The 16,475-nt window shown below is 48.1% G+C and overlaps 1 protein-coding gene across 1 annotated transcript in view; it reads right to left on the bottom strand.

The window, feature by feature from the left end:
* MTOR (mechanistic target of rapamycin kinase) overlaps window positions 1-16,475 on the bottom strand; it is a 103,196-nt gene that overhangs the window by 81,095 nt on the left and 5,626 nt on the right. The window contains 14 exon segments of the mRNA XM_048518694.1: window positions 2,653-2,782; window positions 3,870-4,004; window positions 4,503-4,595; window positions 4,729-4,818; window positions 4,970-5,092; window positions 5,853-6,058; window positions 7,754-7,969; window positions 10,256-10,500; window positions 12,685-12,813; window positions 13,406-13,592; window positions 14,046-14,154; window positions 14,292-14,567; window positions 15,001-15,135; window positions 15,991-16,191. Of these exon segments, the coding sequence (XP_048374651.1) occupies window positions 2,653-2,782; window positions 3,870-4,004; window positions 4,503-4,595; window positions 4,729-4,818; window positions 4,970-5,092; window positions 5,853-6,058; window positions 7,754-7,969; window positions 10,256-10,500; window positions 12,685-12,813; window positions 13,406-13,592; window positions 14,046-14,154; window positions 14,292-14,567; window positions 15,001-15,135; window positions 15,991-16,191 (2,275 nt within the window).

The raw sequence follows: 16,475 nt of genomic DNA, 5'->3' as shown, positions 1-16,475 counted from the left end.
TCTGCTGCTCCTCGCCCCCTCCCAGGAAGAGCAGGCATGGTACAGTGCACAGCCCCCCTTCAGCATGAAGCTGAGTGACTTTGGGCCAATCACACTCTTGTTCTAAGCTACTGTTCTAAACTACTGAACAAGGGAACAATGGGTAGGGAAGACAAGAGGACAAAACCACGTCTGCTGCCGAACAAACTCCTCAAAGGAATGGTGGGATTAGGAAAAAAACCTTGTAAAACTAACAGTTCAGACCAGCACTAAAAATGAAGGAAAACGTTCTGCAGGTGATGCATATTCTGTGACATGTACCCGATATGCAAAGGAGCAAACTGTCAATGTTGCATAAATCATTCTTCGCTTCTTATTGTGTTGCCAAATTTATTCCGCTTGCGCTAGCTCATTCAGAAAGCCAAGCAGCTGTGCAGGAGAAATCCTCCCCGCTCCTTGTCGGAACTTCGCAGCCTGAGCATAAATATGCATCTCATTCTTTTCCCAATAAATATTCATTCTAAGAATCAGTATTAAGAGGCTTTTTAGTTCCTCAGCAAATCTTACAAGCTGAACTGGTTACAGACACAGCCGAACAGGCCCATAATCCCCTTGACTTCTGCTGGCTCCCTTCCCGCCTTCAGCTCGGGCGTTCTCATATCCTGGCTGCCCGCTCAGCCTTGGAAGAACGACGCTTCCAAAAACTGGTAGGTGCCTCTTTTCGCAGACTTCCATACGTTTTACTTCAGGGGATCCGACCTTCCCATACAGGTTTACTGAGTTCCACCCCCAAAAATCCAGATCCTTAATAATTTTAAATAAATTCTGCACATGGGAAAACTAAAGGGATGGAAGCAACCATGTGGCCTGCAGCTGTCCAGACACACTCCATCAAGTCGTTTAGCACCTTCAACTTCTTTCTGATCCAGGAAACAGCTATGCAAACAGGCAAGAGACAGGAAATGAGGAAAACCAAGTAGACGTGTCTTAAGTGCGCTCACGGGCACTCACCCCCTGCCAGCACAGCTACAGTTTCTTTGGATGGACAGGCTGCTGCACTGTTTAAACCCAGGCTGCTCAAAGAATTTCTTGGACCAGCCCATCATCCCACAGGAAGATAGGCAAACCATTTTTATGTGTGCAATATACATTACTTCATACATCCATGAAGCAACTTTTTGTGGAAGGGGTTTCAAGTGGAGAACCCTTCGCTGCGAGGCACCACCTGATCCCATATCCAGTGAGGATCTGAAATGGGACAGTGCGGTACACTGGTCAGTGCTAGAACAGAACCTGGGCACAAATCTCCGTTCTGACTTCCTGCCTCACACGATGTTGCAAGGAAAAACGGCGAAGGAATGAAGAGCAGTGAATTCTGCCCTGAGTTCACTGGAGGAAGGGTGGAAGAAAAATATACTGGAACAGGCAGTTTGTCAGAAGCCCCGTTCTGTTCTCCCTCTCCCCTTTCAGAGATAAGGCTAGTGTGCAGCAGGAAGAGCTGTGGTATCTCGTTTTTAGGACTCCTTCCCTGTGGCTACTACTGGTGCCAAAGACTTCTGAGTTTCCTGTGCCCTGTCTTCACATTTTTCACTCTGGTTGTTTTCATGGCTTTGTTTTTGTTCTGCTTTTGTTCTGCTCTGCTTTATATTTCTTGCTTTTTCTGCTTTTATGGCTTCTGCCTTTTAAAAAGTTGCTGCTTTATAACAGGGTTGTCACAAATTTATCCCACAGATTTTTAAATATTTGATATTCTTTGGTGCAGATTTTATTCTGCTGGATTTTGCTTTTTTAAACATTTGACACCAGTTTATTGTTGTAAATGGTTGCAAGCCACCTCTTATGAATCTTGATCCAGAGCACAGGGAAGAAATGTCTTAGCTAAGATGCATAAAAAGAAGAACAAAGTGAGGGTGTCCCTGTGTGTATACTCTGCCAGTGTGGTGGAGTGGGTAGGATGTTGAACAAGTTTGAATCCTGCGCTGCCGTGGAAACGTGGCAAGTGATCTTGAGCCAGTCGCACACTCTCATCTGAACCTACTTCGCAGGGTTGTTGTGAGAATAAAATAGATGAGAAGGGACTAATGTAAGACACTTTGGGTTCCCACTGGGAAAAAAGGTGGGGTATAAATGAAGCAAATAACATAATTTTCTTCCATTTGGTTCCTTGCCTGCACCCTCCAGCCTCTTTGCTCCCCAAGTAGTGTGTGTGTCTTTTCCACAATTCCTGACAGGGCCTAAGATTGCTGTCACAATGCCAGTAAGAATGATACGGAGCTTGTGCCTAGCACGCTTAATACTCACTTGAAGCAGTTCACGTAATTCTTGCAAAGGACTACCCATCTTGTCTCCAGAGCGCATGCTGAGTGAGAAAGGCTTGGCCGAGGCTGAGATGCGAATTGGGGTCCTTCTGGATCACACTTCAGTCTCTTGGCCATTCCGCTACTCTAAGCTTAGACAGCCCACCCTCACAAATCCCCTCCAAGGCTCAGAGGAGCCGCTCTCCAAAACAAAGCTTAAAGCAAATTTGCTGTTTGGTCGGGGAGTTTAAAAACCTCATAATCACCTGTTCACAAGCACATGTTGGCATGACTGTTTGGGAAGCCCCTGAATTGCGAGGGTAAACTCCCCAGAAAGAAGGCTAAACCATAACCAGGCCTCGCCCAGTCAACTTACAAGAATCTTGGCTGGATTTGGACTCCGACAGACTGACAGCCGAAGCATCCCGTGACTGGTCTATCATGCCAATGTTCACTTTGTGCTTGTAGGGGTCCAGGGCCCCCAAGAGACCAAGCACACGGATTGCCTGGCGGGAAGAAAAGCGGAGAGTCAGAGCAGAGTTTGAAGGCAGCCTCACCAGTGCAAAACAAGGCGAGGCTGTTAAAAACAAGGTCAAGCCAGGAACTCCAAGAGCACAGAAGATAATACAGGGAGTCTGGCATTTAGGAGGAACTCCATTACACGGAGCAAAAGCTCACAAGAAAACAGCACCTCAGTAGGGCTGCATGGAGACTGGAAACTAATCTGTGAACCAATTAATCTATGGAACGCTCAAAGAGAATCTTAGCAGAGGAATTTGGGATACCAGATCCACAGTTCCTGTATCTCCCCAATATTTTTATCCATCCGTTCCCAGACACACCCTTCCCTCTTTCCATTCTCCTCTCTCTGTCTTGTCATTCCCGGCAAGCAGAAATACCCAAAGGAAACAAAATGAAGCAAAAACTTTTGAAAGCACGAATCTTTAAAGTCCAAAATTTAAAAGGCTAGATTCACTCAGTTATTTATAAAACGTTTTGATTTGGAAAACAGCACCAAGTTTTCCGGCATATTTCCCAACCTGTGGCCCTCTTCCCAGTCCCTGCTTCTCCCCAAGGTCCAAGCAATGCATGTGGCATTTCAGTCATGGGAATCCAATATCACGTATCCATTGTTTTTAATTAGAAGAAGCCTCCGAAATGCTAATTCCATTTCCTTGGTTCAGGGCTAACTTGCAAAACAAACCCCACCCTTCACCAGTCCCCCCTCCCTTGCAGAACACCAAGCAGCCTAGTTCCAAAAGCCAAGCTGTGAGAGCCCCACCCTGAGAAGAGGCCTGGCTCAATGGTCAGAACATCTGACTGGAATGCAGAAGGTCTCCGGTTCGGTCCTCAGCACCTCCAGTTGAAAGGAGCAGACACCAGGTGCGGGGAAAGGCCTCAGCCTGAGACCCAGGAGAGCTGTTGCCAGTCTGAGTAGGCCAGGGGTCTGCAACCCGCGGCTCTCCAGATGTACATGGACTACAATTCCCATCAGCCCCTGCCAGCATGGCCAATTGGCCAAAAGTATTGACTTTGACGGGCCAAGGAAAGCAACTCTGTGTGCGACGACAGAAAAACCCTTAAAATTCGAACCTCTCTCCGGGTGCCCTGGTTCTGCTCTGTCTTCAGGAAGTTCAGCAACACCTCCAACAGAGTTGGGTATTTCCTGTAGGGTTCCACCACATAGCCAGTACTGGCCACCAGCTGACCCAGTGTCCAGAGGGCCACCTGGAAGAGATTCACAGCGAGAAAGAAAAAGGGGAGAGGTTGCAGTTAGGTAGAAGAAGAAGAGTTTGAATTTATATCCCCCCCCCCATTCTCTCCTGCAAGGAAACTCAAAGGGGCTTACACATTCCTTTCCCTTCCCCCCGTCACAACAAACACCCTGTGAGGTGGGTGGGGCTGAGAGACCTCCAAAGAACTGTGACTAGCCCAAGGTCACCCAGCTGGCATGCATTGGAGTGCACAAGCTAATCTGGTTCACCAGATAAGCCTCCACAGCTCCAGTGGCAGAGAGGGGAATCAAACCCGGTTCTCCAGATTAGAGTGTTCTTAACCACTGCACCACGCTGGCAGGTACAGAAATGATCGAGGAGTTCACTGACCACCTGGCCCTTCCTCTAGGCATCTCAGAGCCCGGAGCAGCTCTCTCAGGAAACAGTAGCACAAGCGGGCCTGAAGCTTGAAGGCCCATTTCCTAGGAGCAGAGAAAGACTGACAGCTCACCTGCCTCTTAGCTAGCAAGGAGGAGTCCTGCAGCATGTCCATGATGATGATGAAGAGCTCGTCCACCCACTTCCTCATCTCCAGCCCGCTCACCTATTGAAGGAAAACACAGGGGCAGTTATGGAGGAAAGAGAAGAGTTCCGGGCGCATTGTCAACACTGCAGCATCATGAACTGCCACAAGGTGGCGACGGTTGATGAGCAAACTCGCAAAGAGCCTTGTTTACCTGTGCCAGCTCGCCTATGGTAGCCAGGACATTATTGATCACCCCAGGGTTTGGATCGGGATCAGGGTCTTTCAGTTTCACTATCAATGCCTGTTGGATGGCATAACAAGTAAGGTAGTGGGGGGGAAAGCCCCTCTGTTTACAGCCAGCCCATTCCGCCAGTGTTTCCACACCCTCCCAGATAATAGAGATGCTGGATGCAACCGTGTGTGAATTCCAGATCTCTGCCCAGAAGCCCTACCTTGAGAATGGGCTCCATATAGGGCCGAATAAGCCGTGGAGCGTTAGAGACCAAGTGGCCCAGCATCCTGGCACTCTGCTCCTTAATCCTGCCAACGCCGCTGTGTTCCAGCTCAGTCAGGATCTGAATGGGAAAGGTAAATGTCACCAGGGACGGGTGCAAGACCGCGGTTTTTTAGGAACAATGGAAGGTAGAAAGTTATAGAAGAACGAAGTACCCCAGCCCAAGATGGTATATCAAAAATGGAGAGTATTGTAAACTACAAAATGAAAACAGCTCCTGAACCTATCACCTGAATATAGACAAATGGGGGAAGCACACAATTGGACACAATAGTCAATCTCAATAACAATGTACCAATAACCCTTCACAATGAAGTACATGATGCGGAAACGGAATGAAGGGTTAGAATCAAAGATCACACCGCCAATTTGCATCTGGTTCGAAAGACAAGCCCAAGAACACTTATCTTCCACACCAAGCGCACAGCACATCAAACACACACTGTCTTCAATGTGCCTCTTGGGACCTGTGCGGGGGGTTATTCTGAGGAGGAAGGTAAGTCCCTTAAACCACAGGTGTCCCTTAAACCACAGAAGTCCCTTAAACCACAAGTGTCAAACCATGATGCTGGCAGGGGATGATGGGAACTGCAGTCCATAACATCTGGAGGGCCGCGAGTTTGACACCTTTGTGGCTTAAACAAACCTCATGGACTGCAAAGAAGCGCTCTGCTGGCAAAAACCGTACTCAGTGAAACTACGTTTTTTTAACTTCTCCTCCAACTTCATCTCTCTCCCCCCCCGCCCCCACAGTTTATTTTCTACTATAGCTGAAGAGTTCAGTTTCTTAACATCCCACCCACATCTCCCACCTCCATTACCTGAATCAGCATCTTGCGCAGAAATGGCATGACGAAAGCTGGGTTCATGCTGCTCAGTCGGCCCACGGTGCAGATCGCCAGTTCGCGGATTTCAAACACCTGATCGTTCAGGGCTACAAAGAGAGCCTGCAAATTCTCTGCCTGGGCCAGGTGTGCATCGAACCGCTCGTCCAGGGAAGCCAGCACACAGTATCGGATGTCGGGGTCTGGAAAGAGCACATCCAAATGGTGGCTATTTGTAAGCACTAAATGATGCACATAACCCCCTGGGGTTTAATATATAAGAACTTACTTAAGTGTGGTGCAGTGATTAAAAGCAGGTGCACTCTAATCGGGAGAACCAGGTTTGATTCCCCGCTCTGCCACTTGAGCTGTGGAGACTTATCTAGTAAACTAATTAGCTTGTGCACTCCAACACATGCCAGCTGGGTGACCTTGTAGCTTAGCCAGCAGTTCTTTTGGAGGTCTCTTCAGCCCCACCCAATCTCACCCCCTTATGCGTCCCATAGAGGTCAGCTTAAGTACGGCAACGCAAGTAGAACTGCTGGTGACCTCTACCCTGGCTATTACGATACGGGTTGGAGCCCACTCCGGCCAAAGCCTTTATGGCTCTGGCCCCTGCCTGGTGGAATGCTCTACCTCCAGCTGTTTGGGCCCTGGGGGACCTTGGTGAGTTCCGCAGGGCCTGTAAGACGGAGCTATTCCACCGGGCTTTTGGAGAGGCCGGCCGTGGTCCTACTCGCTCCCCAATCAATCCTTGAGGCTGCTCTGTTTCCATCTTTTTATCTTTGGTTGGGCTTCCATCCATTGATAACACATCGCGAGGGGTCTTACCTTTCTCCCCCACTTCCTTGGCCTTGGTTCGGGTGCCTGTTTTAAATAATTTTCGTTTTAAAATACTTAGTTATTTAATCTATTTGCTGAATAGGTTTTTAAGGGATTAAGTTTTATAGGCTGTTGATTTGTTGATTTGATTTGTTGATTTGCTGTTTGTTGGAACAGCCATGTTGGGAGCCGCCTCGAGCCCTTCGGGGATGAGGCGGCCTATAAGTTTGTTTGTTTGTTTGTTTGTTTAATTAATTAATTAATAAATAGGGTGTTTGTTGTGGGGGGGAAGGGAGATTGTAAGCCCCTTTGAGTCTCTTTACAGGAGAGAAGGGGGGTGAATATAAATCCAAACTCTTCTTCTTCTTAAATGAAACTACTCATGCAACCCAATAGCCTCAAGCAGTAACACAGAAGAACTACTAAGATGTAACACCCTGTAACATCCTGATCTAGAAGAATTACGCCCAGCTTCGTCTCTGAATGAGGACAGAATAAATCTTCTTGCTGCATCACATGCTAGATTTGTTACACTCAATACTGTGTCTCTATTAATTTTATCGCAGTGGTATAACCTTTGGTACTTTAGATGTTATGGAGTTCATAATTTTATCACCCCCTGCCAGCATGGCCAATTGGCCATGCTGGCAGGGGCTGATGGGAATTGTAGTCCATAACATCTGGAGTGCCAAAGGTTTACCACCACTGACTTAGATGGATTCAAGATGGGCATAAGGCTGATGACAATGCAGTGCTGGTTTTCTTCAGCACCTGGCATGCAAGCACAGCTTCCAGGTTCATGACCACCCTCGAAGCCTTAGCAAAGCAAGAGGGGCTGCGGCTCAAGTGGCAGAGCATCTGCTCGGCATGAAGAAGGTCCCAGGTTCAAGCCCCGGTATCTCCAGTGAAAATGTGGAAGGAGATGTGAAAGACTTCTGTCTGCAGCCCAGGAGAGCTGCAGCCAGTCTGTGTTGGAAATACTGATTTTGATAGGCTGAGAGTCTGATTTGTTATAAGGCAGCTTCCAAGCACTCTCACCTCACACGTGCACCTGCACACACCCTGTCTGCACTCACCTGGATCTGTGATCCCCACCACTAACAGTTTGCTGAGGACGTCGGCCACCACCTGCACAGCAGTCTGGCTGACCACATGGGCGTGCCCGCTGATCAGGTGAATGGACGGCGTCAGCAACCGCGAGCACGTGCGTGCCGCCTCCATCCGGATCTCTTTGTGCTCGCTGTTGAGGAAGTGGTCAGCACAGTGCCGGACGAACTGGGTCAGTGAGTGGCCTGAAAGAGAGAAAGAGGGTGGAGAGGGAAAGAGACTCCCAGTTTTGTAGGAAAGGATTTTATGTCTTCAGAAGTGAAACCAAAAACATGTCAGTAACCTATTTGAAATATTGATATCTTGCCTTCACCACACAATATCATGGCCAAGCTGGCTTAGGTGAACAACAAACACTGAAAAACCCACAAAATGTTAGCATCAAAAATATATAAAAATAAGCACATGACAAAAATCGTTGTATTTAAGAAAAATCATCATCTCCAAGTCGCATCTTTGAACAATAAAGCTTTAGAGTGAAGAGCAACTAAATTAAAAACCAACAACAGATCAAAAACAAAAGGGCAAAGAGATCCAGTGAAACGTTATGTAGCCTACACTACAAAACAAAAATGGATCTCGGCTATGGGGACAACCATTTCACAAGCGCAGGAAAATAAAAATGTTTTCTCCTGGCTCATAAAGGACTGCACGTTTGGTCCCGTGTCTCAGTGCCTTCTTGGCTGTGGCACCCCTCCCTGCCTCATCCACCTTGCATCCAACAGTGGTGGCCCAGAGAAGACAGTCCCTGAATCTCTTAAGCAGTAGGCAGACTTGCATGGAAGCAGCTAATTCTTTGGGTGCTGCTGAAAAATCAGTTCAAGATGGGGAAAATAAATCCCTCTAAACAAAGCAGACCAAGATCTAGAGCGGTCTAGAAAGACCAGCAGCATCAAGTAGATCAGAAAGAGGCTCCATGAGGGTCTTGCAGGCCCCCTCCCTCCCTTTGATTAGTTTCTATTGTATTATTGATTTGAACTGTACGTTGCCTTGGGAGCCCATATGGTTGAAGAGCAACGGTATAATTTAAATTACAAAACTTGTAGCTCGTTCTCACAAGTTTGGGTTCTGGGATTCTTAAAACCGAACTGTTTCCAAAGACCATTCTTCACCTCCTTGCGAGGGCAGAAAGGAGAGATAAAAACATTTGGTGAAGAAAATAAAATAAATAGCCCCCTCCACTAAGTCTCTGACTACCCTGTTATTGCTGGAGAGGGGAAGAAGCTCTGCGAAAACCCCCAAGAGAAATAAGGAACGCTGGAAACCGGGCCTCCTCCTGAGCAGAACAGGATTAGCCCAATGTTTCATTTTACATTTATGTAACCCAGGCAAATTTCCCAAAATCTTCTGCTGAAAAAAGAGACTTTAATAAACATGCAGATGGAATTCATTTGGGGACAAGCTACTGAGGACAGCACTAGCTCTGCAAAGCTATTTCTGGCAGCCCCGCATCTTCCGCAGAGGTTGAAAAAGATCTGCTTCTTTCCCACATTGGGTTTTGTGAGGATTTCAGCCTGTGAGGGGAACTAAGGGGAAGCTTCAGGCAGATGACACGAGAGCGCCAGATTCCACGCCAGTAGAACCTGAGAGACCAGCAGAATTTGTGGGGTATAAGATTACAAGGCCCACAGCTCCCAAAGCTCATAATGGACTTCAAGGTGCCACCAGTCTCAAATTCAGCTGTTCTGTTGCAGACCAACAAGGCTGCCCTCTGAAACTATAACATGGGAGGACGCCTCTATAACGGATGTCCGAACACACAAAGGGGAAGGGGCAAAGAAACAACCAGGAAGTGGTTGACAGGGTGCTTCACATATGCCCTCATGCATTTAGCTCAGAGGTGTCCAACTCTGGCACTTCAGATGTTCATGGACTACAATTCCAATTGGCCATGCCAGCAGGGGCTGATGGGAATTGTAGTCTATGAACATCTGAAGCGCCAGAGTTGGACATCCCTGATTTAGCTGTTAATAATAATAATAATAATAATAATAATAATAATAATAATAATAATAATAATAATAATAATAATAATTATTATTATTATTATTATTATTATTATTATAATATTGATACAAAAACAGTTATACGCAGCAAACAAGATCAATATGCTGGATTTTGTATTACATCACACGTCGGACACTTCCCAAGCATCTAGGACTGTGTGATGTATCTACGAATAATGTGTGCAGAGCCGAGTAGGGTGGCCTTTTGCAGCTGACATGGTGATTTTGTCAGCGCCAATTGTTTTTAAGTGCCGTTCATGGTCTTTAGGCACTGCACCCAGTGATGATATTATTATTATTATTAGTAGTAGTAGTAGTAGTAGTAGTAGTAGTAGTATTTATTTGACTTTTATACCGCCCACCCCCGGAGGGCTCTGGAAGGTAATTCACCGCCACACCTCCACTCTCCTTCTCCAGGCCTCAGCCCATGATCCTCCTCTGCCCCGTGCCCCCAGGATCCCTCACCTTCAAATTCAAAGCTGCCCAGAGTGCGGAGCGCAAGCGTGATGCTGCCCACGTCGCTGGCCTCGGGAATGTTGGTGAGGCTGGGAGACGCCAGCTGGTGGGCCAGGCCCTTGGGCATGCCCGGGTGGCGGAGGGGCTTGTGCATGAGCACGAGCGACAGCATCTTCAGCAGCCCGTCCTGGATTTCCTTCTTCAGCTGTGGGATCTGGCGACTCAAGTCGTACAGCACGGCCGTCAAAGCGGGGCTGAGGGCAAGACACAGGCAGACAGCATCATCTCTGGGCACCTACCAATCCTCAGTGGCGATCCACCAGTGTCTGGACTGCACCATTTCAGACTGTGGGTGGGTGGGAGAACTGTATACGCGTGGTGTGTGCATGTGCTCCTTCATGCACACAAAATCCCTACATGCAGAAATTTAGAGCAGTAAGCAGAAGGCTAGGCTACAAACAGAGGCGTAGCAAGGGGGAAAAACGCCCGGTGCATCCTCCACTCCTGCCCCGCCCTCGCCACATCCCCACAGGGGCGTGCGCCCGGTGCACCCCCACCCCTACCCCCTTGGAGCTACGCCTCTGGCTACAACCTCTCCCTCTGACATGCCAGTTTTTTAGGCGGAGGGGCAAGAAGAGGGAGCATGATGTGACGTTGACCAACGAAGTGGCAATATGAAGAGGGTACAAGTCCGGTCACAGGTTGGCCAACACAGCAAGGACAGGCACCTTTCGAATTCAGGCACAGCATGGTGGGTGCAGCTGCAAAATGGCTGCTGCCTTCGGGAGGCTGAGCCAGCCACAAAATGGCTGCTGATTCCCTCCAGTCACACACTGTGCTGCCAAAGCAACATTTTTTAAAAAATCTGCACAGCCAATCCAAACTCCAGTGGCCAATCAGAAGTCTTCCTGTACAGAAGGCTCACCTGGCCACACCCACTTTCTGAAAACACTTGGCAGGCACCAATAAAAGGGTTCGTGGGGGGCGATGGTGCCCATGGCCTGAATGCTGAGGGCCCCCCGCTCTAAGGTTTAAACAGGACCAAAGTTACTGGGAGCATCCTTAAGACTTCTTTCTCACCCTCATAGAATAAAAGCCTAATTCTAAGAAGTCATACGAATCCTTTGAACCTTCCTGTGTTTCAAGGCAAGAGAATAGTTCAGACCCAGCACTTGGCCGTAAAAGTCCCACCTTAGTGGCCAAACTAAGCTGAAAAAGTACAGAGGAGGTCAAAGGTGAAGAATCGAGCAGGGGGTTGGACTACATGGCCTGTATGCCCCCTTTCCAACTCTCCAACTGATTCCATGAACTCCCCTCTCCAAGTCTCCTCTCAGTGGCGACTGGGAAAAATATTCACTGGCGTGCTTAGGCATTTCCCTCACAGAAGGTATTTCAAGCACTGAGGATAGCCAAACAGACCTTCTGAGGAATTCACGTGGAATTTCATAAATTCTTCAAATACCAGCACGGGAAGCTGATACTTTTACTCCTCAAAACGTCGCTCCCTCAGCACTAATAACCCTGCCTCTTGAACCTGGCAGATGTGCTCAGATGGTAACTAACCCACATGGATGGCAAAGAACAGTTGGAACAGATGCTCAAATGTTTCGTTTGACCAGGTGTTTGAAACTGGCTCACTGGTAGTCTCAGTTGGGGCTTATGGGTCAGAGATTTCCCAGCCTTTCTCAGGATCTCAGACTCTGCCATAATTTAAGATGAAAATTCTGTCCCTGCCCTTCCTCCTCCCCCAGCTCAAAGGGAGTCTGTGTTGGTCACTTGGTGGGGGAGAAGGGTTCTTGGCACACTCCCCCGTACCAGGTGCAGTTTAGCTTTCTTGCTTGAATTGCCTGAGCAGACACCTTTAAAATGGAGCATGTCACTCAGTCCTAACCTCTGCTTGCAGTGCATCATGGTCTGAATGAAGGATGAGTCACACAGAGAGCTGAACGAATTATTTTCGTATCCCTCACGGCCTACAACAGACACATCGAGCACTGAAGTTGGCTGACAGGCTCTTCAAAACGCTCCGGTGCTGCGCTTCTTGTAATGGGAGCAAATCTCCCGAGCACAGAAGCCCGAAAAGTCTGCTTGCAAGCTCCTTATGGCTCTCAGAGATCATACACTATTGTTTGTTTGTTTTTAATTGGCGTGTTTCCCATATTGGCATGCAGCAAATACTGTCAACATCTACACAAGATGCTTTCAACCACTATGCGCACACACCAAGGATCTGGCAGCCAATCATGGCATCCTGGAATATGCTTACTAAGTCTACAGACATGTTGCCACTTTATACACGGAGAGGCGCACAGAAGCTTTGTTGGAAATATGAGCTGCTCTAAGATTTGCTGCAAACCATACTTTAGTGCTCAATTAGGAAGGAACTGCAGAGCCCAGAGCACCACACAGTGGCTGACGGAGGGAACTGAGAGTCCTACCTCAGCCCCACGGCCAGCATGGGTTCCAGAAGCTCTTTGATATCTTGCTGGATCGAGGGCCCCATGGCGCGAGCAAGCATGCTGATGCAGGTGAAGACGGTGGCATCCACCTGTACGGACTTCTGCCTCCTGCCAAGATGCATCAGAATTACAGTTCTACTTGAGGAGAAAGTTACATTTTGCATAACACCCCCCTGGTCTTCTTTGCTTCTCAAGGCAAAGGCTCCCCGAGGAGATACGGTTGCTAAGAACCAACCAGAATCTCCCAGCCCAATTTACATTCAGGTGCTCATTCTATACCCACAAAGAGCAAAGGAGAGGGATCAAAGTTCAGTTAAGAGGACATGTTTGCATGCAGAAAATCTCAGGTCCAACCACTAGATTTGGGAGGGGAGGGGATCCTCCAGTAATAAGGCTGCAAAATTCAAACACAAAAACTGTGCAATGCCTTTTACAAGCATCTGAGTTTTCCATATTCACCAAACTGGATCTTTTAAAAAAATAGATGAGGGAGAAGATGTATTTTAGGAGATGACTTTAAGGCTTTTTTGCTTGCATTGGGACATCTATGGGCACAGGGCACTGCATCAGCTTGTGCCCTTCATTTTTTTAAAAAGAAGTAGTAAAATGTGGAAGGTGGACTATATGGGCTATCCCTCTGGGATCAGGTGCAATGCTGTGAATAAGTGAGGGCCGCCTCCAGATTTTTGCAGACACTCACTTGTGGGCAAAGTCCTTCGGTGGGAGGGCAGCCTTGATGATTTCTAAGACCTTAGGCAGATAAACCTGAAACTCTGAGCGCACGGCCACAGACAGCAAGCCCAGCGCCTGGAAAGCTGCAGTGCGTTCCTTTTCTTTCTTCACACAGCTCAAGACGTGGTTCATGGTGTCGGGAAGGTAGTGGTCAGCTAACAGGCGACAGAAGAAAAACAGCACAAGCAAGGGAGATTTCAGTCCTTCATGTCAAAAACAAAGAGATGACTAAACCTGCCTCAAAGTCTGATCTTCAGGCTGTAGTAGAGAAAAGCCCTTTAAGATGATGGGAAGTATCCACAGCCAATCTTTGCCAGCCAGCAGAGGGAAACCTGTTCTAGCTAAGAGAGGAAGTGAGAGATTCTGCTTCCTGAACTGAAAATAATCACAGACCCTGGGGCTTCTGCCTGTAAAAGTGACACTGTGGTTAGCAGGAGGACATATTTATCCCACTTGGCACAGACCAATCTCTGGAGCAAGAATATGCCCTTTTATGTTTTTTTATGCCCGCTACACAACAGAAATAACAGCTGGCACAGTGCTCCCCCACCCTGACCCCGACTGGATCATCACTTCTCTGACCCCAGCTTCACTGGGCAACTTTGTACCTGTGAAAGCAGAAGGTCGGAAAGCTGCTAGCCGTGGCAGCAAGCTGAGGACTGTCATTTGGATCAGAGAGTTCTTGCTGCTTCGGCACTTCAGAACCCAATAGCACACCTGAAAAACAGAAGGGCTGTGTTTTAAGGACTTCTGGCAATGGTTCTCACTAGCACCAACGAAGAAGAAGTTTTTCAAGCGTGCCTAACTGCTGCAGAAAGGAAAGAAATTAAAAAAAGGAAGGCCTGCAGATTCACCTGGTCAAACTTCTCTTCCATTAGTTCTCTGCAGCACCGGCTCTCTACCAAGGTGGTCTTAGCTGGGATGGGTGATGCACCGAAGCCCACAATTCCCTGATGGGGGCTGTACCCCAGCAGCCCCATCAATGCGTTCGACTGCTGGGGCTGGACCGACTGGAAGCTGGCAAAGGGAGTGATGTGGCGAGGTTTGGTCCCAAAGCCCAGCAGGTCTTTGCAGTATTTGTCGTGCACCAGCTGCTGCTGCGTGATCTCCTCCATCTCTTCCCTTAGGCGCTGCAAACAAAAAAAAAAGACGACGGAGGATGCTGAGAAGAGGTGGCTCCAAGAAGAATCAACGGGGCAGCAAGTTTCCTGTACACATGAGATCCATAAGAAAAGTCCAGGTGGATCAGGCTAATGGCCAGCTAGCCCAGCACCATGTTGCCAAACAGGGGACAGTTGCGTGCTTTCAGGAAGCCCACTCAGGGATTACACAAGAGACACCTTTCTAGCAGTGTCTGGTATTCACAGAAACACTTCTTCAGAGCATGGAGGTGCCACCACCATATCAGCCAACAGGGTCAGCAGCAACTGACAAACACTTCTGTTCCACCATGAACACATTCTAAAGATGTACCCCGTTTTGTGCTCTCAGGGGCAGAATGGCTGCCACCGTGAGCCTGTTGGTGGGACCAGATGCCGACCGCCACCTCCGCTGTGAACTCACCTCTCCCTCCATGCTGCTGATTCTCACTAGTTCATTAAGGATCAGTAAGGCACCGTGGATTCGGTCGTCCCGATTCATGCCTTTCTCTTTGGCCACAGACTCGTCAAAACCCTTCTCAGCTTCCTCGTACGTTTGCTGGATGAACATTATTCACCGTTAATAATGATAACATTTAGGAATGCAGACATACAAATATGAACATCATCGTCTCTACAGTTCCAGTTTCTTACAGCTCTGCTGGGCCTGAACAGTTTCTGGGTCTCCAGTGAGCTGTCCAGTTGATTGTCATTGGGGCGTGCTTCTAGAACAAGAGCCCTTATTATTGGGCAGAGACACCACCAGGCTCAACAACAACCAGAGGATCAAAAAGTTTGGGGGACTGGAGTCACCTCCCTTTTTTTCCTCCCTCAGAGAAAAAATAGTATCTACCCCTTTAAGGAAAAAACTGATTCCCCTTTCTCATCCCTCATTAGTAGGCCAGCTCAAACTTCCAGAGATTTGAAAGGAAAAAAGGAAGTCCTTGATAGAAGGGGCCATCCTACACCTAGGCTGCAATCCTACAGACATTCATTTGTGAACTGAATCCCACTGAATTTAGTGGTACTTGATTCCAGATAAACTTCTATAGGAGTGGTTCAGAGGGCAGCCATCTTGGTCTGCAGTAGAACAGCTGGATTTGTGTCCAGTAGCCCATTAGAGATCGATACAATCTTCAGGGAATAAGCTTTCAAAAGTCTCAGCTCTTGAAAAGTATTTTTTCACAAGTGCTGACTCTCAAAAATTTATAGCCTGAAAATCTCACTGGTCTCCAAGATGTTACTGGGCATTGCTAAAATAGACAGACACCATCTTTCAAGGGTGGATGAGAAAGTCTGGTCTATTCTGATGACCAAAACATCCTGACCTAGTGGGCTAAACTGCAGGTAACCCACGATCCTGGGAAATTTCAAAAAAGCGGAGAGGAGCTCCTGCCAAAGGCTCTCCCTTTACCCGGTACCACTGCGGCTTCTGCATCTCTTTTGACTCCCGCTGGGTGGTGAGGATGAGGCAGGCCCGTAAGGCGGAAACCGCTCCCTCGCGAATGGCCTGCTTCGGATCCCACACGGCAACAAAGATGTTGTCAAAGAACGGCTGCACTTGCTGGAAGAAGAAGGTGGGGACGCTGATGGCCAGCTCCCGCAAGACCAAGACCTGAGGAAAAAACCGGGGGGAGGGAATGAAAGAATGTCAGAGGCTTACCAATGGTTCTTCGAATTGCATACACCACGCTGCCCCGCAGACACCCGGAAGATTTACAAGTGATATTAAAGGCAACAAGACAATAAAGGGAGTGAAAAAGAAGGCTGGGCAGACATAGGAAGTGCCATGCTGGCAGAGGCTGATGGGAATTGTAGTCCATAACATCTCTAGTGCCAAAGGTTTGCCACCACTGGTCTATAGCAACTACTGAACTGCAGATGCCAGCTCTTGTGCTT

Source organism: Sphaerodactylus townsendi, linkage group LG16, assembly GCF_021028975.2.
Source record: "Sphaerodactylus townsendi isolate TG3544 linkage group LG16, MPM_Stown_v2.3, whole genome shotgun sequence".
Taxonomy (NCBI): Eukaryota; Metazoa; Chordata; class Lepidosauria; order Squamata; family Sphaerodactylidae; genus Sphaerodactylus; species Sphaerodactylus townsendi.
This window is presented reverse-complemented; position numbering and strand designations above follow the sequence as displayed.